Source organism: Gymnoscopelus braueri, assembly GCF_963280865.1.
Source record: "Gymnoscopelus braueri genome assembly, chromosome: 19".
NCBI lineage: Eukaryota > Metazoa > Chordata > Actinopteri > Myctophiformes > Myctophidae > Gymnoscopelus > Gymnoscopelus braueri.
Window position 1 is genome coordinate 39,943,785 of NC_137621.1, and position 25,537 is coordinate 39,969,321.

Consider the following 25,537-nt stretch of genomic DNA (forward strand, 5'->3'; position numbering starts at 1 on the left):
AAATTGTCAGAAATATTCCAATTTTTCGGCTATTTTCACTATATTTTAAATAGGGCTTAAGTGGTTAATTCGTAATATATTTTTGTACGTTTCGGTCGCAAGAGTCCCTTCCTAGAAACGTAGTGTCAAAAGTGCAATATTTTCAGTTTGAAATGTAGCGGAGAAAAAAAACGCTTGCAAAAAACGTACTTGCGCAGTTCAGACACCTGGGGTGAAGGCGTACATGTTTGTATGCACACGCGTAATCAACACACACACACACACACACACCATATCTCTGTTGTCGGGCAGAAACCAGCTAACTCCAAAATTGAAATGAAAAAACAAAATATTTTTTTCAGGAAATGTGAATTTATATATTGTCAGATACTTGCATGTGTCATTATATTATCACCACTTTACCCCAATCCAGCTCAAGTAGAGTTGGGAGGTTTTGTCCATCATTGATAAGAACAGCTGACAATGGATACTCCAAGCTCACAATGCATCACAAGGCATGAATTAATGCCCTGATGCTTCATGACACTGCTTATATAGGCCTACAATGATAAGCAGGACTTTAAATATTACAATAACTTCTGCAAGGAGGGGTTCACGGAGTTGCAGTTTCAGTAGAGCTAGCGAGAGAAATGCTATATGAACTTTACACACTACATTGTTCTCCTCAGAAAACACTACACAGATTTTAGAAATAGAATTAATTGTTTTCATAACATTAGCATCAGTGCTAAGTTTGATAAACAGGTGCACTGCATAGTTACTTTTAACAGACTACGGGGGGTAAAAACCCTGGCTCGTTAAAGTGTGTTTATCTTCTGCTCTGCAGCAGCTCTGAGCTCTGTGTGCCACGCAGGGGAGAGGGGGTGGAGTTAGCTGCTTTGGCCGACAGTTTGAGGGTTCATGGAGTTAGCTGGTTTTGTCAGAAACGCTTTATAATACTTTTCATTGTTTAAATATTTTTCAACCAGACATAAATAGTGTTCAATAGCATTGATTTATGAAAAAATATATATAAAAAAGCTGACAAATGGAGTTGGCTGGTTTCTGCCAGCGACGAAATGCAAAATATCCCCGTTTGCGTCTGTGGTTCATCAGGCACCCAGCTGTTTGACCGACTCTTATCCCACCAGCTGGGCCTCTAGCCTGGCTTCAATATCAGAGCTCACTCTCTTACTTGCTCGCTCCATTGGAGTGTGTGTGGTGGGGTGGGGGTGGGCTTGCGTGTGTGGACAAGAGGGCCCTCGAACCTATGTCATTTGTGGTGTTTGTATTGTATTCAGTCAAGCGCCCTTGGATGAATTCTGGGTACTTTAAATTGAGATATTGCAACATTGCATTAAGGTGATTCTGTTTCTTATGGTGCCTGGGGTATGGAAAATTCAATCTGGAGATAGTCCTAATACCCTCGTGTTAGTCTTTTCCTCATGTACAATATAAGGGATGGAATAATATTTATTTTCGAATTGGATTATTAGCGGGAGACTTGAGGAGGGCCGAATTAGGGGCCGGGAGTGTAATTCACCTGGCAAGCGAAGGGGAAGTCTACTTTGGCACAAATCAAATTGTCCCACAAGGTAACCATTGCCACAGTCAAATGGTCTAAGTGGTTAAGAAGCGATACGGTTCGCTCTAAAGTCAATCTGGCTGATTTTCAGTCATTTCCTATAACAGACTGTTGGCTCCCGTAGCAGTAAATCTAACCAGCTTAGTCCCTCTCCATTTTCCTCTGCTCCCACTGGAAGCCATTGTCTGGGCGGGCGGGCGAGCAGGCAGCAGTTGGCAGCTGAATGTAACCCAACCACACTTAAAACCTCAGCAGCTAATTTGACGGCCCCGACTTGCCCATTCTTGCTCAGTGCAAGCCCCCCTCCACACACACACACACACACACACACACACACACACACACACACACACACACACACACACACACACACACACACACACACACACACACACACACACACACACACACACACACACACACACACACACTGTCTGTCTGCGTAGCGAGGCACCAGAAGAATGTCTGCTTTAGAACATGATAGAAGCCTTTCCACTCCTCCTTCCCTCCCTCCCTCCCGCCCGCCTTCCATCCCTCTCTCTCATTTCCTCTACCCTTTTTTCCCCCCCTTTATAAACGGGGTGAAACAGTGCGCGGTGGGTTCTAGCAGCTGTCAAAACAGCGACACTCCTCGGGATGAAGTGCCACCTCCCCAGCGCCACTGGCATCCCGCAGGGCCTCCGCTCGCATCCTCATTGGCCTCCAATGAGGAGGCTGGGTCGGGTCCATGCGTTTTTTTTTTAACCCACTGCAATTACCGCCCCTGGCACTAATGTGGAGTAATGTGGCGGTGAGAGGAGGAGAGACCAGGGGTTGCCATTCACACACGGTCTGGAGTTCAGCGGCAGCGTTCCACGAGGCTTAGGGTTGGGTTTGGTTTGGTCGGGCTGCTACTGCTGCTGCTGCTCGCAAATGGTCAGTGATGTAAAGTAACTGAGTACATTTACTCAAGTACTGTACTTAAGTACAATTTTTGGGTATTTTTACTTTACTGGAGTATTTCCAATTTTCAGTACTTTTGCTTCTACTCCACTACATCTCAGAGGCAAATATTATGCTTTTACGCCACTACAATTATTTGAAAACTTTAGTTACTAGTTACTTTTTAGATTTTGATTATTATTACAAAACATACGTTACCCACTTCAGCCCTATATACATTTCGGCCATTTGAAAATAGCCGATCTACAAGCTCACAATGCGTTGCGATGCGACGCATTGTGAGCTTGTAGATCGGCTATTTTCAAAATATTTTATACATTTGAAAAGTAGTGAAATGGGACATTCTACATAATGAGTACTTTTACTTTTGTACTTAAAGTACATTTTGATACCAGTACTTTTGTACTTTTACTCAAGTTAATTTTGAATTCCGGACTTTTACTTGCAACAGAGTATTTCTACATTGCAGTATTGATACTTCTACTTAAGTAAAAAAAAAAATTAGTACTTTTTCCACCACTGCAAATGGTGCACAGATTTATGGTCCGTCCCTCCCCAGTGCATGGTTTGTACGTTAGTAGAGAGAGAGAGAGGACCATTAGAGAGACTACTCATACAGGCTGCATTGAAATGTGTCTGCCACATGTACACTGTGTGGGGTAGGGGGGAGAGAGAGAGAAACTGTTGACAGTTGAGTGCATGAGTTTGTCTCATCCCTAATTTACAATTAGTTGTACGGCCGTGTGTCTCGCCAAAAAAATCCTTTTGATTTCAACCAAAAAGACGTGTTTTTCCTTTTACTTTCTTCAGACACTACAATAAATTAGCCTTTAGTCAGGATGGCTGCAAATGGCATGGGGAAGGGGTGGTTTTGGTGCAAGTCAGAAGTGTAAAGAACTTTACACACTATATGATGGAGAAAAGAAATACGATTATGCGGAACACTTGCCGACGAATCGTTTGCATCAAAACCATTTTATAGTCGATGCCTCGTTCATACCGGTTGATGCTTATAATTCGCGGTGCAGAAGCTCAACCTCGTTGGGAATAAAAATGACGTTGCTATATTGCCGCCTAACATTTGCGTTCTGTATGATCGTACTCATGATGACACAACCAATAGTCTGAAAAAATATATATTTTCAGGCAAATTAAGTGCATGGAGGGGAAAAAAATTAAGAAAACGTCCCTGTTGTGGTCTTTAACCACTTAAACCCCATATGGTTGACCGGAGTCCCTCAGAGCTCTACACTAGTGTCTTTTCTGTTTTCTGTCATTGCGGGCAAAGCTTTTGCAGAAAATAGCCGATCGACAAGCTGCGACGCGTTGTGAGCTTGTCGATCGGCTATTTTCAAACCCTGGTGTCCAGCGTGGGAACCAAACATCCATCACTCATCTCCCTTGCTCATGGGAGACAGGCCCGTGAGCTGCCATGGCTACTTCATTACATTAGTGCTCCCGCCCTCAAATAACTTTTTTTTACACTGTTACATACGAAGGCCAAAAGGAGAGGCCTGTATCGTCGCTGTCGGGGCAGAAACCTCTTTATCTCCATGTTTTAACCTTTTGTGTTTTTTTGTACATTAACGCCCTACTTGATCATACTACAGCGTCACACAAAAGCATCAAAAGTAGCAGATCCACAAGCTTGAAACGTGGCGCGAAGTGACGCGTTTTGATCTTGTAGATCTGTTACTTTTGTTTCTTTTGAATTTGAATCCTGATGAGTAACAGTTTTGGACATTCGAGGTTTCCACCCGACAGACACGATATACTGTAGTTTACCACCCAGCCACGTTCCACCCCAATGGGGTCAGTAGTACCTTATGACCCCCCCCCCACACACACACACGCACACACTTAACGATTTCCCCCACGGATGATTTGTGTGTGCAGGAGCGCTCTCCTGTCCTAACCCAAGAGACCCCTAAATTGGCCCCATTTGGGGGGGGGGCACCCAGGACCTATATATATATACAAGGGTTAGCCTTTGAAGGATCACTGTGCCCTACAGCGCATAACTCTCCCTCAAGTCTAGATTGTCAGGTCTTACTGTGTGAGCTTGCAGCATGTGCGTGTGCGTCGGTGTGAGATGGATAATGGGCTCAAAGGACATCTCTTTTGGTCCTGTATTTACTTTGATCTGGACAGAAATGTTAGTGTTAACACTTCAGGCTGAGCTTTTGTTTGTACGCTTTGGAGTCTGCCCCATGGCGTTACTCATTAGCGTTGATATAAACTTGCATTTGTGTATTTGTGCACGTGTGTTTAGTCCTCGTTAACCACTAAAACCCCGGCATCGTAGAAAATAGCAGATTGACAAGCTCACAACGCGTCGCAGCTGCGACGCGTTGTGAGCTTGTCGATCTGCTATTTTCAGCGAAAGCTTTCCCCACAATAACAGAAAATACACTAGCATAGAGCCCTGAGGGACTCCGGTCGACCATACATGGTTTAAGTGGTTAACCACATGAGCCCTAGGGTCCCGATTCTTGGCGTGTCACAAAAAGGCAAACAACATTCAGCGGAAATACACGTATATTTTGACATGACAACAAAGTATAATAAGGTTTAAGTGGTTAAAGACGTATTGACATACTGTACCTTTTTGAATACTTGGCCAAAGAACAAAGACATACTGTAGAGTCTAGTAACAGTGTGGCCTTCCTGTCCTCTCATTAGCCATCAATAGTAAGTTACTGTACCATGTGTGCTGCTTTGTGAACAAAGCCACACAACTCACAATGCATTGTTCAGTGACCAAGCCGCATTGCTATACTGGTTCGTGTGCGTGTCCTAGTCCTCTTAAATCAGTGGTTCTCAAACGTTTTCGTGCCAGGAACCCCCAAATTGATATGTATGTGGCCGCGGACCCGCACCTGAAAATATGTTGTGCCAGGGACCCCCAGAAGCAATGATTTGTTTTAAAAATGTTTGCCTTTTTAAAAATAAGATTTAAAGATTTGCACACAAGATTTTTCAAAAATAGCAGATCTACAAGCTTGTAGCGCGGCACTCGGTGTCGCGCTACGAGCTTGTAGATCTGCTATTTTTTAATAGCCAAAGTATAAAATATGGATAAAGGGGTTCAAATGATTGTGACGCTTTATTAACAAATTTAGCTGGGGACCCCCTGGTATCTTCCCAAGGACCCCTGGGGGTCCCCGGACCCCACTTTGTGAACCAATGTCTTAAATGACCGGTCATTTATTCTGTTTCATGGGGTCGGGCACATAGCAGGAGCTGTGTGATTGGTTTACTTTTGAGGAGGCATACCTTGTCTCCTCAAAAGTAAGTACGTATGCACGCACACACACACACACACAAACACACGCACACGCACACACTGACAGAGACACCTCTATTAGTTATATAGTAGGCCTAATAGTCTATATATATATAATAATGTACTGAGATTTTCGGCAGAGGGGAAGATGGCCAGGGGTTGGCTTTAGTCTGCAGTCTGTCCTTGGCTGTCTGGCTGTCTTCCCAGGCATTATTACTTATCACCAGCCAGCCCAGCACCCTGGGAGAGACTGGTCAGAGATGGCCTCCAGCTCTCTATGCGAGGCTTTGTGGTAGAGACACACACAAAAAACATAATAGGAACTCATGTGTACCCACTACCCACATCACCTCTTAATGCCACCTTGTCCTGCACAGAAGCTGCAAAATAACGTTTTCCTCGTTGTTTTGCAATATGCATGAGGCTCGACCCATCCCAGTATCTGTACATTATTATGCGATTAGAGAAGAAGAGATAATCAATGGGGAGCAGGTCATTATTGAGAAATAAACCCTGACAGGATGATTAGACCCCGACGCGATAGCTGAGGGGTCTTTATCACCCTGGAGGGATCTATTTCTCAATAATGACCTGCTCCCCATTGATTATCCCGCTTATTACACGGCTACTTCATAAAGAAATTGAGAAATCGAGTAACCAAACGGAGGATTTCATTGCTTACGGTAAATAATGTATTCCATTAATTTATGTCAGGTGCGTCCAATGCAACGTGGTCTCCTCGGAAAACAACGGGAAGTGATAAAATAGAATCAATATTTGGTTACTACTCAAGATTTTAAAAAATTGCAGATCTACAAGCTCATAGCTCAAGTATATCTGCTATTTTTTAATAGCCAAAGTATAAAATAATGGCTATAGCTAAAATCTAAAATGACACATTCAATAACCCGGTTAACTAACGCAATGCCAACGCAGTTGCCGTCTTTAGCTTTGTCTCCCTGTTTTCCTCCACCGTCTCATCCTTCCATCTCTTCCCTCTCCTCCAGAGGTGCCCAGGATCACGTCGCAGCCCCAGGACGTGGACGTCACTTCAGGGAACACCGTCTACTTCACCTGTCGGGCCGAGGGCAACCCCAAACCTCAGATCATCTGGCTCAGGAACAAGTGAGACACGTTCACCCAGGACGGAAAGACCCTCAGAGCCTCAGATTGATTGATTGATTAATTGATTGAATACTTTATTAACACACTCACTGCCAGGTATTAATTAATTCATCCGCTACTGCCAGCGTTTTTTTACCTTATTTTGACGATCCACGTAGAGCCACGGAAGCCACGTTGTGGACACGGATGTAAACAAAGGCTGTCTGGGGGGAGGGGGAGGGGGAGGGCCTCGTCTATCCACCGGAACAAAAACATTTTTACAGCGATCGTCCATTTTGTTGTTATCAGCCGTTGAGTATGGCTCGTTTTCAACCAAAAAAGAAGAAATGTATTTGATAGGCAGCGGTTCCGGTAGGAGACACAAAGGATACTCTTTGTGTCTCCTACCGGAAGCGCTGCCGGTCATCAAATTATTGGCTTAGGAATGCGACAAAAACAAAAACAATATCCATGAATTCAAGTCTCCATGGGGTGACTAGTTGAAAAAATGTCATTTTGGGCGTGAGCTATCCCTTTAAACATTGTTCCCAACACATATGTTTCCATTGCAAGTGTTGGGGAGTCTTTTCTTCTATAGACTAGAGTCCTTAACATCAGTCGACTCCTCTCTTAGCCGGGTTTTATGCCGCTTAATACAAATTAACGACGAATCAAAAGGGTTTCTGTGTGGATAGGTGAACATTTAATGGACATTTTCAAGAAAATTTGTGTTTCATTGGTACAACTGATCCGGTCTGTCTCCATCTGTGCTCCTGGCAGTAATGCTCTGAACATGCGGGACGACAGCCGTCTGAACCTGCTGGAGGATGGGACGCTGATGATCCAGGACACCCGGGAGACGGACGAGGGGGTCTACCAGTGCATGGCCAAGAACGTGGCCGGGGAGGTCAAGACCTCAGAGGTCACGCTCCGCTACTTTGGTGCACCCTGTAAGCAACTGCATGTATATATACCATACAAATGGGGGTCCATTTGGTTCCATTTGTACAAATGGAACCATTTGTAACAAATGGTTCCATTTGTACAAATGGAACCATTTGTTACAAATGGATACATTAACACGGAGGATTTTACTGTGTGGGAGTGTGAATTTTGTGTTATCTACAGTATATCGTCTCTGTCGGGTGGAAACCTCATATGTCCAAAACTGTTGCTTTTCAAGGGTGTTGAACTCTGGTGACATCATTTCATTTGAAAGTGTAGGAAACAAGGGGTGCTCAGGTGGCGCATGGGGTAAAGTTTGTGTCCACCACCGTAGAGTCTAGGGGTTCGAATCCACCATGGAGCAAACAGATTGACGGAGTGTCGATTGGCTGTGTTTGGGGGAGGGAAGACGGGCGGGAAGGATGGTCTTTGTCGCCGCACGTACCTCTACGGGCTGGAGCTGAGAATGTTGAACAGGTGGAGTTGGACGGAGGTGCCACATCCTCCCGGTTGGGGCTCCTCGCTGGCAGATAAGTCAGTAGCGTAGAGCAGTGGCAGCACAGAAATGTGTGGGGAGGAATGAATTTGCAGAACGACTAAATTGGGACATGAAAGAGGATCCAAGATAACTGGCTGATACAGAAAGGAATCCCTAGTTGGTGGTAATGACCACCCCAGATCAATGGAAAAAGTAAAAAAAGTTTCCTCATTATCAGGAAGGAATAGCTTAAAGTGTAGGTCTGTCCTGATTTTAAAAAAATGAATATTTAATTTAATGAATAATTAATTTACAGGTAACAAGAATAGATGTGTGCTAAAACTGTGACTTTGAGACCTAATGTAAGTCATAAGGAGAATATGTATTGGATCATAAACAATTTTATCTACGGTGCAACTATTGAAGATGTCTCGCCAATATTTGGAGTTAAATCACGGCAAGGTAACCACACGACCCAAAGTTTAATTGTGCTTTTAACGCTTTTAACAGAGGTGTATTATGTGACGATAATCTGCTGTTTCTGAGAGGAGTGGCAGTTGAGCTGCAAGGTGCACCGCTCGGCTCCTGGTGTGCGTTCACTATGAGGGTCACCAAGGTCGCCTGCAGAGGTCGGCAGGTCAAATAACTGGGATGTGCCACTGAGCCGTGAGCAAAGCCTGCTGGCTTGCATGGAAAGAACGTGTTCCCCTCCACACACATACACACACCCAAACCCATGTCCATACATTCTCACACAACCTCTGTCTGTCTGTCTTTGGACGTATTTCTTTACTTTACTTTTTCCAGTTTTCAGTACTTTTACTTCTACTCCACTACATCTCAGAGGTAAATATGTCTGTCTGTCTCTATCACACACACACACACACGCTTGCAAATATAATTTCTGTACTCCCATGTGTCTCTCTCTCTCTCAGTCACTCACACACACTCGCACGCTTAAATCGCAGTATGCCGCTCACATCTATCAGTTACCCCACTGATAGCTGTCTCCACGGGGGAGATTAACTGGGCTGTCTCCAGGTGACCCCGGGGTCGTCGCCCGGGTGACGGATGACCCGAGGGGCGTCCCCTCGTTAAAGAAAGAACTGTCGCTGAGAGCAGATGTCGAGCGTTTCCTGTCTCCATGTGATTGTAAACGCCAGGCTGCCTTGCTGTGTACATATTTTCCCCTGACCCAACTGTAATCACTGGCCAAATATGGACGGGGGCCCATCCCAGCGTGGCGTACACATCGGAAGTGGTTCGGTGCAGTGAGGGTGGGGGGGGCATTAGTTACGGTCATACGCAGTGCAGGCACCGCATTTCGAGCTTGCAGATCTGCTACTTTTGATATTTTTGCATTTGAATCCTGAAAAGTAACAGTTTTGGACATACAGTACAGACAGTATGAGGTTTCCACATGACGATATGCGTTAAGTATGAAAGCAAGCACTTTTTGGTAGGGTTTGAGGGATTTCTCCCACTGGTGCGTTATGCTTTTAAAAAGTAAAGTTCTTATAATGACTAAGCATAGAATAGCAGTGGTTCCCAACCTGGGATCCAGTAATATTATTATTATTATAATAATAATAATAATAAGTACCAGCCGCAGTACCAGAGTTGGGCACATGAACAGATAGCAAGTGCTGTCAGCAATACAGTTAACACGTACTGTGGGAGAGTCTAGAGTCCAGATGTTCTCGAATGTTTCTACATAAACTTTGGATAAACTCAAGATGTTTCAATGATATAAACTCGCTTAGCCAGTGGTTCTCAAAGTGGGGTCGGGGCACCCCCAGGGGTCCTTGGGGGACCACTCAAGGGGTAAACCCCCTTCGCTGGAATTGAAGCTCACTTGGGACCACTTTATCCATTTATACTTAGCTATTCCAAAAATAGCAGATCTACAAGCTCACAGCTTTTGGACATATGAGGTTTCCACCCGATAGAGACAATATGGTTCATTCTTTGCGCCATGCCAATGTTTTAAATGGAAACACTTTTTAGTTACGGTCACATGCAAAATTAATCTTTGAATCATTGTACCTAGTTTACACTGAGTTCATCTTTGGAATGAAAAATGTCTCTCGGGGGGGGGGGGGGGCTCCCAACAGACATATTCCTTCTCCTGACGGTTTCGCTTACATTTGGGTTGACACTAGGTTCCCCGTTCCGCCATACAATAAAATCTTGAGTGTTAAAGTAATTCTGTGTAACATTCAGTTTAGTTTTAGTCTTTTTTGGCGACACCTCCTGACCTACAGCTCCATTGTCTGTTAGAACTGTGATTCCCAGAATTCAGTTCGAAACCAAAATCACGGAAGTACCGTTCCAAAAGCGAATGCTGAACGGTCCTTGCACTGAGGATGTTTTGGAATGCAACAAGAATGTTTTCTGAGGGAGCCAGACACTCATGGCTAAAAATTGTGTTTACTGAAGTTGTCCAAAAACACATTTATGTGGAATGGTTATTGTGATATACCAGTGAAAGATTTATATCAAGATAACTTTTCTTTAATTGAAAACGTTACACAGTATGACTTTCATTTAACTCCTAAGAGTGTACAAATTTGTACACTCTTAGTGTAATGCTAAGGCTTTTACAGTGTTCCCTGACTCATCCCTGCCCCCTAAACCAGTGGTTCTCAAACTTTTTCATGTCAGGGACCCCCAAATTGATATATATTTGGTCACGGACCCCCATCATTATTATTAACCATATTATGGTTAAAGTGGTTAAAATGATTGTGACACTTTATCAACACATTTTGCTGGGGACCCCCTGGTACCCCCCCAAGGACCCCTGGGGGTCCCCGGACCCCACTTTGAGAACCAATGCCCTAAACCATTCACAACCTGTTCTCTCTCACTCGCCTAATACCAAATCTCTCTTTTTTTTCATCCTCTGCTCACTCCTCTCATCTCCTCTCATCTCCTCTCTTCTCTTTTCTCCCAACAACCACCATCACCTCCACACGACGACATCCTCTCCTGTAGCGCGGCCCAGCTTCGTGATCCAGCCCCAGAACACGGAGGTGCTGGTGGGGGAGAGCGTGACTCTGGAGTGCAGCGCCACGGGCCAGCCCCAGCCCCGGGTCTCCTGGACCAAGGGGGACCGCACGCCGCTGCCCAACGACGCGCGCATCAACAGCACCCCCTCCGGCGGGCTCTTCATCCAGAACGTGGTGCAGGCCGACGGGGGCCAGTACACCTGCTTCGCCTCCAACAACGTGGACACCATCCACGCCACGGCCTACATCATAGTGCAAGGTGAGAGCGGGGCCGCTGCACGTTTTGTGGAACGTCCCCAACTGCTGCTTTGCATTACCTTGCATTGGATCTACTGTATGTTTGAGGGAAAACTGGATCTTATCCTCGGATAAAGATATCGTTGCTGTCGGGCTGAAACTCTTATCTCCATATTCTAACTTTTTTCCCCCCCTAAATCAACGCCCTACTCAATCGATGCTTTTTTTAAAATATATTTTTTGGGGCTTTTTCTGCGTTCATTGATAGGAAAGTAGGCTGACAGGAAATGTGGGAGAGATGGGGGGGGGGGGGGGGGGGGTGACACACAGCAAAGGTTGTCGGGAATGGGAATCAAACCCGTGACACGCTGTCAAGCTAGATTACCAGCGTTATGTGGTATGCGCCTGGGCGCCCCAACACCCTACTTACGCCACCTCTTTAAAAAAAATGTTTTAATTACATTTAAAAAAAATACATTTGGCAGTCAGGGCTTTTTGGGCTATTTAGTGAATGGCAGTGAATGAGTTAATCATACTACATCGTCACACAAAAGTAGCAGATCCGCAAGCTTGTAGATCTGCTACTTTAGCTATTTTAGAATTTTAATCCTGGAAAGTAACAGTTTCTCGCTTGAATTTCAACTTTTCTTTTTTTAGAGGACTTCTCAATTTTAAGTATTGTGTATTTGAATGCCTTTGTGAGCTATGAGACACAATTTCCCCAAGTGGATCTCTCTCACTCTCTCTCACACATTGTTTTATAACAAAATGTGACAGGGTGAGTGACTCACACTTAGCCAAAATGCCCCCCTCCTCCTCCCCCCCCCCTCCTCCCAACCCAGCTGTCCCCCAGTTCACGGTCACGCCGCGGGACCAGTCGGTGCTGGAGGGCCACACGGTGGACTTCCCCTGCGAGGCCAGCGGCTACCCGCAGCCGGTCATCGCCTGGACGCGGGGGGGCAGCGCGCTCCCCCTGGACCGCCGGCACGCCGTGCTGTCCACGGGCGCCCTCCGCATCACCCGCGTGGCCGCCCACGACGAGGGCCAGTACGAGTGCCAGGCGGTCAGCGCCGTGGGCACGGTGCGCACGGCCGTGCAGCTCAGCATCCAGCAGAGAGGTGAGACCACGTTGCTGTAGGACACGGGAACAAAAATTCCAGTTGTTTGACTTCATGCCAGATTCTGCATATCGCTGCTGTCGGGCAGAAACCTCGTATCTCCATATTCTAACTTTTAGTGTTTTTTTCCCCCTAAATTAACGCCCTACTTGATCACACTACAGCGTCACACAAACTTATCGAAAGTAGCAGATCCACAAGCTTGTAGATCTTTGCTGTTTTTGAATTTGAATCCTGAAAAGTAACAGTTTTGGACAAATGAGGTTTACACCCGATAGAGACGGTATTTAAACATTTTAAAATTAATTAACTCTGAGAGTTGTAACCAAATGTAACCAAGTGGACCCGTTTGGTGACATCTGTACACTCTCCGAGATACAAATAGATACATGAACACTGAGGATTTGACTGTGTAACATGTACTCTCTTGAAACACTCCTGCGTTTCTTCACTTCTCAATGACCATACAAGTGCAGAAAACAACATACCTATTTTTGTCTATGCCTCCTGTAGACAGATGTTGACAATTTTGCTAAAACACTTAAAGCAGTGCATCTGGTTTGTCCAATGTAGTTGTTATGTCCATGTAAAATAAACATACATCAATCAATCAATCGATTCTTGCTGCCAGACATATTTGAGTGTCGGGTTAAAGGTTTGGGTATAAACACTGTGTATTTGTGTAAGAGGAGGGGAGTGCAGGCTGGTATTAGATGTTAAGGGGGTTGGGAGGAGCGGGACTGTATCCACTATCCACTAATTTGTCGTTTACACAAATTAGACAGCCTGCCATTAGAGTGAAACAATACAGACAAGTGTGTGTGTGTGTGTGTGTGTGTGTGTGTGTGTGTGTGTGTGTGTGTGTGTGTGTGTGTGTGTGTGTGTGTGTGTGTGTGTGTGTGTGTGTGTGTGTGTGTGTGTGTGTGTGTGTGTGTGTGTGTGTGTGTGTGTGTGTGTGTGTGTGTGTACACTATAATTATGTTTTTGTCTGTATGCATGTGAGGAACTTTGTCACGCATTGTATACCGTTGCATGTAGGAATACGTTTCCTGGTGAGTGTGCATGTTCTCGTGCAAATGGGACAATTGTTCCTCTTTCTTTCTGGGTGTGTTTGATAGTGTGTATGTGTTTGCTTTGTGTACGCGTGTGTGTATGTGTGCTGCTTTGTGTGTGCCCGATTCTCCTGTGTGTGTGTGTGTGTGTGTGTGTGTGTGTATATATACTGTGAGTGTAGCCAAAATTACAGGCTTGGCGCGGGCCAGGAAAGCATGGAAGTCTGTAATCCCCAGATGACACCATGTTTTTCCATGTAGTAATGCCTGTTAACATGGCCCAAAAGTACATGTTGCATAATGGCCCCAGCACTGTAAAACTACAGCGCACAAACCCACAACCAAGCTGTCACCCTTGAATATCTCTTTTAAGCTTAAGAGTGGCTCTGCAGAGGAAACAGACTAAACATGGAACGGGATAAAGAAAGGGAAGGTGGACGAGATGAAACATGGTCTTCTGTCATGCTTTCACTTTGACAGTTAAGCATTCTTTCAGGATGTAAACTCTTTGCTGTTGTTTCCGGGCAAGGATCTTCCAGTGTCATATCCTGACTTCAGCAGTGGTGGAAGAAGTACTCACATATTTTACTTAAGTAAAAGTAGCAATACCACAACCATAACAATACTCTGTTACAAGTAAAAGGCCTGTGTTCAAAATGTTACTTGAGTAAAAGTACAAAAGTATTGGCATCAAAATGTACTTAAAGTATTAAGTACTAAAATGTTTAAAATGTTTGAAAATAGCCGATCTGCAAGCTCACAACGTGCTGCAATGCAACGTGTTGTGAGCTTGTAGATCGGCTATTTTCAAATAGCCTATGTATAAAATAGAGCTGAAGTGGTTAATGAATGTTTTATAATATAATAATTTATATCCGCAAAGCAACTACTAACTAAATTAGTAAAAGTACAATATTTGCCTCTTAGATGTAGTGGAGTAGAAGTAAAAGTACAAAAAATTTAAGATAAAGTAAAAAAAATACCTCAAAATTGTACTTAAGTACAGTACTTGAGTAAATGTACTTAGTTACTTTACACCACTGGACTACAGCCTTGCTCCACGGTCTTGTCATTCCAGGCGTCGTCACACAGTCCTGTAGTAGTAGCATTAGCCACACATTCTTATGGGGCGTTGTGAGAAGCGCTCCCCATAACCTGAGTGCCATAACCTCCTGTACCATAAATAAAGTTCGTGTTTTGATTTAACCCATTGAAACCGGGAAAACGTGTCATTTTAGCAATATACGTTTTTCAGAAAACTCATAGTATTTAGAACAGTGTGTGGTTTTCAAAATGTTCTCAATAATTTTGATTTTCTTTTTAACACATTTATTCGCTTCTGGGGGTCCTTGGCACAAATACATATACATTTTAGGGGTCCTTGGCACGAAAAAGTTTGAGAACTACTGATTTAGAAGACATTTCTAGAATCAGCTTGAGGTCTTAATGGGTTAAAAGCAGTTAATTAGTGTGAAACCCTGCTGTCAGACCCCCCCCCCCCCCAAACCCACACCTAAACCCCTACCCCCACCCCCCTGCCCGCTTGAGGTCTCAAAGACCTGTGGGAATTTCCCGTGGGCCAGGCGGCTCGCTGCTCTTCGTAATAATGGCAGCTTTGGAGGAATTTTTACGCGGAAGAGGATGGGGACCACCAAACCACAGCCATGATCCCCCCCCCCTACCCCCCAGCCCCAGCTCCAGACCCCCCACCCCAGACTCCAGCTGCGAGAGGATTGTGTCATGATCTTTGCTCACTGTGTGACCCAATGAATCACGCTCTGTGTCTGCCTGAGTGTGCAAGTGTGTATGGGGCGGGCTTGCGTGCACGTGTGTGTGTGTGTGTGTGTGTGTGTGTGTGTGTGTGAGTGTGTGTGTAAGGGTTGTGGCTGTGTTACAGTCAATGATTGTTGACCTCCCCATGCAGTCTCTGTACATGGGTAAAAAAACATCAGCTGTTCTCATTTAATGTAATTGGAACAAGGCCCGAGACAGGAGGGGAGGTCGAGTTGTTTGGGATTTGAGAACAAAAGCTGGTATAGAAATTCCTTGATGATATTATGTGTCCATTCAATCTTTTAATGTGTGCTTCACAGCGCAGCGCCACTTAGGGCTGCAATGCAGACAATGGATTGATGGATAACTCTCGTTTCTCATCATGCGTCAAGTCTACTGTTAACCATGATCGTACTGTACATGCTGCATAATCATTAACGTGTGTGTTTTAACTCATTCAGTAACGCCTGTTTTCACAACCGCTCCGAGGGACCAAACGGTGGAGTCTGGCCAAGACGTCCAGATTCCCTGCAGCGCTCATGGTCAACCTCAGCCCGTCCTCACCTGGAACAAGGTCAGAGGCTAGAGACTCCACTGTCAGCATTCCAGGTGTCCTCCAGTCAGATTCGCAGACACAAACCATTCCGTCATTGTAGCCACTATAAAAACATTCATTTAGGGTTACATATAGGCTCGAATGCCCGAGCCCGACGACCTTTGCTGTGTGTCACTTCCCGTCTCGCACCCTGTTTCATGTCACTCAGCCACTGTACTATAAGTGTACTGTACAATAAAGGAAGAAAAGTGTAGAAAACCAAGGAAGCAAAATCGTTGTTACAAAGTCATCTTCAATTGATTTCCTGTATCTGTGTGAAGTGGGTGCCAGCCCCGTTAAGAGACCAGAAGCACACAACGTTCACAGATACTGTTGGCCCGAGCTCATCAAATGGGGCGGGAGAAGGGGGCGGGAGAAGGGGGCGGGGAGAGGCAGTCACACCCACTTAAGAGACCATTTGTTTTGTTTGTTGTTTGCCAATTTTGCACCTAGTGTCGAGGCGTGGGATGCCTTATCTTGGTAAATTAAGCCTCTTGGACGCTGCCGCCGTCATAGATATAGAAACCTAGATACCTCATTGGCCGCTGCAGTTCATTGCAGCGACTTGTATTAGAAGGCAGCCGAGCCTTCTAATGCATTTATGTCCATTGAAGCAGACATTCGCTCTACTATTAAAATCATCACAACTTCCTGTATTTTCAACCGATTTTCCAGCGGTTAACTGAAGTTTGTAACAAATGCCAGACATGGAGTTATGGACCCAGTAGGCCTATACTTGGTTACATCTAAAATGCATATTTTCTAATCTAATCCAAGTAACAGTAATAGTCACAAAGCATTTATGTCAGTCCAGTCACTGGAATAGACTACGGTATATACATTAAATATGCTGGCCACATTGCAGAATTGCCTTTTCTGTCTATATCCAACAATCCTCATCATGCTATTCAGGTCAGAACACAGCTATATATGGACGTTTTTAGGTCCAAACATTAAATAATAAATACCACAATTAAATAAATAAACAACAAACAAACAAATAAACAGAACACTTCTATCTGTTATCAACTTTGAAAGACTGCAACAATTGACAATTGACACAGTAAATACAAATGAAATCGGTTTGAGACAATGACAGTCTGTTCTATATTTTAATGCCACTGAAACATAACACATAACACTCCAGTTGACAGTTGAAGGCAATTATAACATAAAAGTCGCAGAGCATTATAATATATGGTTGGTAAGTAAATAAACAAACAAATAAATCAATTATAATAATAAATAATAATACAAATCCCTGGAAGATAACTATTTTGCACAACTTTTGCCACGTTGCCACTCACATAATTTATAGTTTGGCGATGCGATGAAGCCTCAATTTGTAAAATGAAGACACAACTAATGACAATAACATAACATGATGGCTGTTGAACAACACATTTTTGTTCTGAATCAATCTCATCCCAAGCTGCACACAAACGTCTGTTTGTACAGCCCCAAGCTGCACACAAACTGACCATGTCTCACTCTCTAGGGACCTGTTTAGACTGCAGTAAAATCCGATTTATTTCACAAATCCGAGTGTGGATTTTCGGCAGGTTCCAACTAACTAACTAGTTGGTGCGCAGCTGCCTCTTATGACATTGCCTTCCCAAAAATGGTGCCTGGCGATACATACGCCCCAGACCTTTTTATGTCTATGGCAGCCGTCCAGTCGGAATCACTGTTTATTAACCATCCAGTCATAATCACTGTTGTTAACCTGGTCAGTGAGAATCGCTGTTAAAAGGCCATCTGATCAGTCACTGCTATTAACAGCCTACTGTTATTAACCTGTCCAATAAGAATCTCAGTTACATAGCCAATCAAATTCCTGTTTTAATCGTTCAGTCAAAATCACTGCTACAAGGGCTTCCAATCATAATTGCCCGTTGCAGAGCACAATTGCTGGTATTAACATCCAATCAGAATCACTGCTGCAACGCTTTCCAACCAGAGGCTGTTAATCTCTGCCTTGTTATTTGGCTGTCCACATGGTAACTCCCAGGGTTATGACCTTTGCTCCTTGACCCCGCTCCCCCCCTTCCCTTCCACAGGATGGAGTGCAGGTGACAGAGAGCGGCAAGTTCCACATTAGTCCTGACGGCTATCTGGAGGTCAAGGATGCGGGCACGGCCGACGCTGGTCGGTATGAATGCGTGGCCCGCAACCCCATCGGATACCAGGCTGTCAGCATGGTGCTCACTGTGACCAGTAAGATCAAACCAATGTTCACAGACGACAAACTAACTTTTGTTTTGACATTGGCAACTCATACTAATAGTCTCACGCCACAAACACTGGCCATTTCTCATTAACTGTACTTGCACCTAGGCAAGTTCAGTGCCAAATGCATAATGTGAACTTGATCCACCCACTTTATTGGGCAACTATATAAGTTATATAAGAATCTTTGATTGATTGATTGACATTTTTATTAGGCAAAAAATGGAAAAATCACAATTACATTTATGATACTTTGTCTAAAAGGTCTGTCCAAAAAAGTCCTTGTGGTCTTGTTTCCATTAAGGTCCTTGGTATTCATTTCATAGACATATATAGGAGCAACCAAACAGTTCAAATATCAACACAAAAATACAGAGAAATCAATCAAGGTTTTTTTTTTTACTACTCATACAGGTACAAGCAGTGAGATGTACTGAGATGCTGGTGTGAGGACCTAAAAAAATAGTCTGTCACAAGAACAATAATAATAATAATGATAATAAATAATTTTGTTTAAACTTCACATCTGTGGTCAATATATCAAGATGGAGAGTACTTTTTCGGAGATGTTAGGTCCCACTGTTTTGACAGAAACGCACAACACCACGAGCTGTGCGCGATCACGTGACCTCAAGTACAAGTCTGTCTCAAACTAGAAAGGGTTAGGGTTGCCTTCTCTTGTCTCATGGAATGTTAACTTGAGTCTTAAGTTATTTCTTCCCAAAGACGCAAATCCATTCTTTTAATTCTTGCCACTGTACTGTACACATGTTATTATTGACACATGCAGACTATTAGCTGGGCTAACCTATGAGACAGTCACACGCGAGGGCTAGATCGACCAATATGCACCAATGCAAAAAAGAAAAGAAAAAACACAATGGCTGAACACTGGATTCACACCAGGGAATTGATCTCATAGAGAGTGAGATTATCAGATTGTTTCTTTCTTAAGTCACCAAGTGAATTACTGAAAATCTGCAGTGAGGCTATCAGGTTCGCGTCGGCTCCTCCCTGAGTGTGTTGATGTGTGTTTCCTGCTGAGACGTTTCAGGTCAGACCGCGGGAGTTGTGACGGCGACCCATGAACCTTCAACATGTCCTGTTGTTGTTGGCCACTCTCGGAGACCCTCACCTCACAACCGCACTGTTTGCTATGGCACGCTCGAGAATTAGAAGTGTGCCAGAACTGTCTAAACTCCAAGATAGGGAGGGATTGTGAATTATAGCACCCTATAAGGTGCCGTCTCCCACTGTAGAGGAAGTACTGGAGATTTATGAACCTAAACACCATTGTTGAACTACGATTAGGTTAGGTTTTTTATTATGTACTGTAGACTCCAGCTTAGCATAGGCTTGTTAAAATATCTTGACATTTATAGTGATCTCAGTTACTGCTGCACAACTGTGAGAAACATTTGAAAAATAATTTGCTGGTTGGTTGTCATTCCAGTCCAAAAACGATGAACTAACATTGATTCACTCAAATGAAACTAAATCAAATTAAGTTAGAGGCACTAAATGAACTCGCATGACTCTCATTAAGTCAGAAGATGAAATGTATCATAGGTTTGGCCAGAACAACAGCACTTCATGATATCATTGTTTTTGGGACTATGAGTCCTGTGCATATTTTCTTTTCTTTTCTTTTGGACGTCCTATTGGGAAAGCAATTGCTGTTGTCACTGACGTGCCTCTCTTGTGTGTCTGTGCACAGTACCCCTGGTCAGTAGAGAGGGTGACACCTTCGTCACCTCATCCATAGAGGAGGCCATCCGCAATGTGGACAGTGCCATCGAGTCCACCAGAAGACGTCTGTTTGATGGGTAAGACGTGAGAGAGACGCATAGTATCGTTGCTGTCGGGCAGAAACCTCCTATCTCCACTTTTTTTTACTTTAGTTTTTTCGTAAATCAATGCCCTACTTGATCATACTAGAGCCTCACATAAAAGCATCAGCTTGTAGATCTGCTGATACTTTAATTATTTTGGAATTTGAATCCTGAAACCGAAACAGTTTTGAACATATGAGGTTTCCACCCGACAGCGACGATATACAAAAGCAAATGTACAAGCAACACTTGCACATATGCAGAAATGAACAATAAATGTCATGTATAGATGAATTTGAGAATTAGATATTGAGGATGTTTTTTTTTGCTGGTCCTCCTCACAAGAGAAATGGTTGTTAGGAAAAGATTGGGTTTGGGGTCAGGGTTAAGATGAAGCATTTAGAGGTTATAGGTTATTAGGTTTAGGGTTTGGGGTTAGAGGTATGCCTGACACCGACGCGTAACTACTGCAAGTATAAGTTAGGGTTAAGGGTTAAAAATGGCAAACAAAAGGTTAAAATGTTGATGTCCTCACAAGTATAGTAATACTAATGTGTGTGTGTGCTTGTGTGTAGTATATATTTTATGAGTGCCGGGGGTTTGTGTGTTGTGAATTTGTGCCACGGCATACTTTGAATAATGGCTTTTGCTTTTTACTGTACTTAAGTGTTTATGCTATTTCGTTTAAAGATTCAGGCCCCGGCTGAATTTGATCCACAGCTCTTTTCACTGAGGCACGGAGAGAAAGAACGTTAATGTGTCTTGGAAGACGCTCCACGTTTGTCCAGTGAAGTTTTCATTGCACTCTCTTCACTCAGTGAAACGCGTAGGTGGCTGCAATTTGAGTCATGAAGTCTTTGCATCCTGTTGAGTGATGTGGTTAGCAGAGGTGTTTTTTTCCTTGGTGTGTGTGCGCACACATACACACATCCCACACACACACACGTCACACATGCATGCGTGCACCTGCATGCAGACACACACGCAGCCCACACACACATGCACCTGGACACGGATACATACACGGGATCAAACCCAAACACAGGATCAAACACAGGTGACCTGAATTGTGTTAAGGGGATTTCCAGCTCTTGTCTAATGACAGTTCCAGCTGAGGAACCTGCACTCTCCTTGGCTGACTGCTGAACATCCTTTAGAAAGTTGTTTATACCGTACAGCATTCTGGAATCTCCATCAGTCCTCTCCTCATCCTGTCTCCTCTTTCCTGCACTCCGTCCCGAGCTCCCACACAGTAAAATGTGGAATGTTGATTTCACTCTGAAGGTGTAAAAATGGACAGTTATGGGTCCACTTTGCTGTGCAGCTGCATATGTTGCTCTAAAAAAAAGCCCCTTTTTTCACACTTGTATGGGCACTCCAAGATGACTTAACAGGTCTTGGCAAAATACTCCTTCATGCTCTCGGCTACGCCCCGGCGCTTATAATGCTTTCAGCCTTATGAGAAAAATAACCAAAAATACTCTTGGAGCTTTTACATGTATAGATTGCTGCTGTGCTATATAGTCCATGAGCCAGAGCCCCAAAATTGAGCAATGATTATCGAAAGAGTGGGCAAAACCATACCTATATTAAATTGTTCATAGGGTCAATACGAGTAAATACATATATGATAACCTCTCCACAGGAGCAGCTTTTTCATGGTTATCACACATTTTGTTATTTTCCCCATACGTACATGACAGGTGAAAAAATGACAAAATTTAAAAAATAGTTATCATAATGAAACTTCCCCAGTTGATTACTTACATGAAGACAATGATTTATCCTATTACAAGTTTTCTGAAATTGTATATTTAAATATGCAAATTAGGCATTAGGAAAATATGCCTGAATTTGCATAACTTTCCAGAATCAACATTGGAACATTGGACAAAGCCAGAGTCAACATTCTTATTTCATTTTGTTAAGATGTTGGAGTCAAAGGTTTTTAACGAGGGAATATTCAATATCTGGCTCAATTTTGGGGCTCTGGCTCATGGACTAAATGCCTAATTTGCATATTTAAATATACAATTTCAGAAAACTTAATAGTAATAGTAATACGATAAATCGTTGTCTTCATGTAAGTAATCAACTGGGGAAGTTTCATTATAACTCTTTTTAAAATTTTGTAATTTTTTCACCTGTCATGTACATATGGGGAAAATAACAAAATGTGTGATAACCATGAAAAAGCTGCTCCTGTGGAGAGGTTATCATACATTTATTTACTCGTATTGACCCTATGAACAATTTAATATAGGTATGGTTTTGCCCACTCTTTCGATGATGAAATCTTGTCTGGCTCATGGACTAATACTGCGAAATGCTATCTGCCAGTTTGAGTTTCTATAGCTTCAAATGTATTAACACCTTAAGCCTGGTTTATGAATACCAAGGCCCTCATTGGAAACAAGGTTTATGAATACCAAGGCCCTCATTGGAAACAAGGTTTATGAATACCAAGGCCCTCATTGGAAACAAGTCTGCAAGGACTTTCATGAACGGACCTGTTACACAAATTATTTTAAATGTAACTGTTGTTTTACATTTTTTGCCTAATAAAATATTCAATCAAATCAATCAATCATACATGTAGTCATAACAGTGTCCCTCGCTGAAAATAGACTACAAGCTCACATTGTGTCGCAGTGCAGCGCATTGTGAGCTTGTAGATATCCTATTTTCACACCGGCTCGCAACAAAGTATGCATCAGGCCGTACTCGTAACATCAGAGGGCCAAATGTCCCCACAAGTATAGTAGAATGTCGATCCTGAACAGCCCCTTTTGGGTCAAGCGGCGCATTACGTCACCACCTAAACTCGCTTGTGAAGTGAGAACATTTTGTTTTGATCTGGGGCCGGGCGGGACACCTGTGGCTCTGGCACGTGGCTCCGTTGTTTGCCACGCCTTTGAGTCCACCCCTGGGCACCCGCTTCAAAGACTGCAGTCGAAACGCTACGTTCAAAAAGAAAAGAAAGAAAAAGTTGTAGTAAAGCCATGCGGCGAGGTTCACGTGGAGCAGGGAAAGCGTGCACGACAAACACGCATGCACCCAGAAATAAACTTGCAGTGGATTAGATTAAAACTAAGCTGTAGTGACTGAACTTGTACGTGCATGTTTGTGAGAGGCTGGGCTTGAACTCTTTCACCTACTCCTGGCACCAATAAAGAAATGTTCTGGAGAGAATGTTGGTTCACTTTTTCTCTAGGAAAAAATGACCCTCTAGGAATGTGATGTGAACATGACGTCGGAAATCAATCTGTTTTTCTTTCACTTACCTTCCATTGGCTTTGTTTTTATCTCTCGCTCTCCTCCTGTATTCCCGCCCTTTTTCTTCAGTCATCTTTTCACCACATTGTCTATTTCCACGCACTCGCTAATGCTCTGCTGTCATCCGTCCGTCTCCCTCTGTCTCTCTCCCTAATCCCTCCAGTCAGCCCCGGACCCCAGGCGAGCTGCTGGCCCTGTTCCGCTACCCACGGGACCCCTACACAGTGGAGCAGGCGCGGGCCGGGGAGATCTTCGAGCAGACCCTCCTTCTCATCCAGAACCACGTCAACCAGGGCCTCATGGTGGACACCAATGGCACCGGTGAGCCTGACTTAGCAGATGAAGTCTCATTGAGTGAAATCTCACGCAAACCTCGCTTAACTCCAGAGTATTTACTTGGGGTGGCCGTAGCTTAGCCTTAGTGGGTACAGAGGCAGTTTGGTATACAGTTGGTCACTGGTTCTCGTACCGGCCTGCCCATGTCTACGCGTCAGAAGTGTCCCTGAGCAAGACACTTAACCCCTAACAGTACTGAAGCTGAATTAGAAAAATTAACAAGTGGTTTTCCACTTCCCTTCCTTCCCCTAAGATTCACTCTAAGCCACACAAATTCACTCACAACACAATTGTCATTAAAGACTTAAAACAAACAATGTCGTGCCTAAACATATACCTCAGCTTTAGTGTGTTTTTAACCAGCCACGCTCGCAGACTGGAACCGATGTGCCTACACATGCATTCATTGAAAAGAGGTTTCTGGGCTCTTGTTGGCTGTCGAGAACCGAGCGCTGGTTTTTTTCAGACTGTATGGGACCAAAGAATATGGACTTTTGTTGGTACACTACTTCTGTTGGTAAACTGTCCCCCAAGGTCCGTTCACAATACGAAACACAGTACAGAATTTATTTCTGTGGGGATGTTGGACAGTAAATTCCTCAGAGTTAATTTATTCATTTGTAACTCAGTGTGTACACATGTAATCAAATGGAATCTTACGGTCTATTTGGCTACAATTGTATCCCCTCAGGGTTACAAATCTGGCTTCCATGACTTGCATCCTCAGACACACGTACAATCAATTACCAGGGTGCTAGTGCAGTTCTTTTCCAGACTTGGAGTAGTGTGGAGATTTGGTTGAGAATAGTCTTGAGAAAGTCTGAAAGTTTCTTATTGTATAAAAAAAAAGTTGACAGTGCGTCTTGTTATTAAAGATCTGTTTGAAAATTGTCCACATGTGCACTCTAGTGTTCGTTGTGATAACTGCCAGGGATGCCAGCTTTCAAACTGGGCAACATTTCTACTAATAAAAAAAAAATGGCTCCACAGTATAATTATTGCATTTAGTGAAGTTATGCAATGGTTAAATTGTTCCTGAGTCGACACCCGAACAAACGTTAGCCCAGTAGACTTGTTAAAGAAAAAGTGTGAAAATGGATCGTCGTTTGTTTTCTTATGGCTCACACCATAAAGCCTGGACCCCAAGGCAAACACTAAAACATTGTGCAAAATATGAGCCAAAGAAACTGACTTCGGCAGCATGGGAGAGGCAGCGTTGGTCAGCTGTCTCGCTGCTAGTGATTTTCCAAGGGTCAAAATCCAAACAAAATTACTCACTGCAGAAAGTAGAGGTCTACGTTTGGCAAAAGTCTGGTTACGTAGTGGTTAATCTTCCTAATCCCTCATTTCCCAATCTTATATATTGCCAACATAATTTTTCCACTATTTTGAAGTCGAAATTACCGTTAGAATCCTATTAACACCCTGTTTTGGGTTCAGCGACGTGTCCCATTCAAGTTTTGCAAACAAACCGTTGAGCAGCCAACGTTTTGGGTCTCGTATCACTCTTATGAATTACCATAGTGTTGTTATGAGCATATTTGGCTGTGGCCACTCTTCCATCTGCATGCCATTTTCTCCCCCTTGTGACCTGAGGGCTAGAGACTCGACCATGGAGCGGTTGACTAGGCGCCTATAAACAGTTTTACTAGCCCGCTGTCACACCGCAGCACGCTTAGCTTAACATCACTGGCAAACACAGACCTGGCAGGGGGGAATTTGTTTATGTTGCTGTTTATGGACATGTATGCATGCATAG

General features: G+C 43.7%; 1 protein-coding gene across 3 annotated transcripts in view; it reads left to right on the plus strand.

Moving 5' to 3' along the window:
- Positions 1-25,537, plus strand: part of pxdn (peroxidasin) — a 93,282-nt gene that overhangs the window by 39,234 nt on the left and 28,511 nt on the right. For all 3 annotated transcript variants that reach the window (XR_013932060.1, XM_080413235.1, XM_080413236.1), the window contains exons 8-15: positions 6,800-6,917; positions 7,677-7,846; positions 11,317-11,589; positions 12,410-12,685; positions 15,972-16,084; positions 18,166-18,322; positions 20,052-20,160; positions 23,606-23,763. Coding sequence is in view for 2 of the 3 variants with exons in the window: in XM_080413235.1 (XP_080269361.1) it covers positions 6,800-6,917; positions 7,677-7,846; positions 11,317-11,589; positions 12,410-12,685; positions 15,972-16,084; positions 18,166-18,322; positions 20,052-20,160; positions 23,606-23,763 (1,374 nt within the window). In the remaining variant the exon portion in view is untranslated. The remainder of the gene's footprint in view (positions 1-6,799; positions 6,918-7,676; positions 7,847-11,316; positions 11,590-12,409; positions 12,686-15,971; positions 16,085-18,165; positions 18,323-20,051; positions 20,161-23,605; positions 23,764-25,537) is intronic.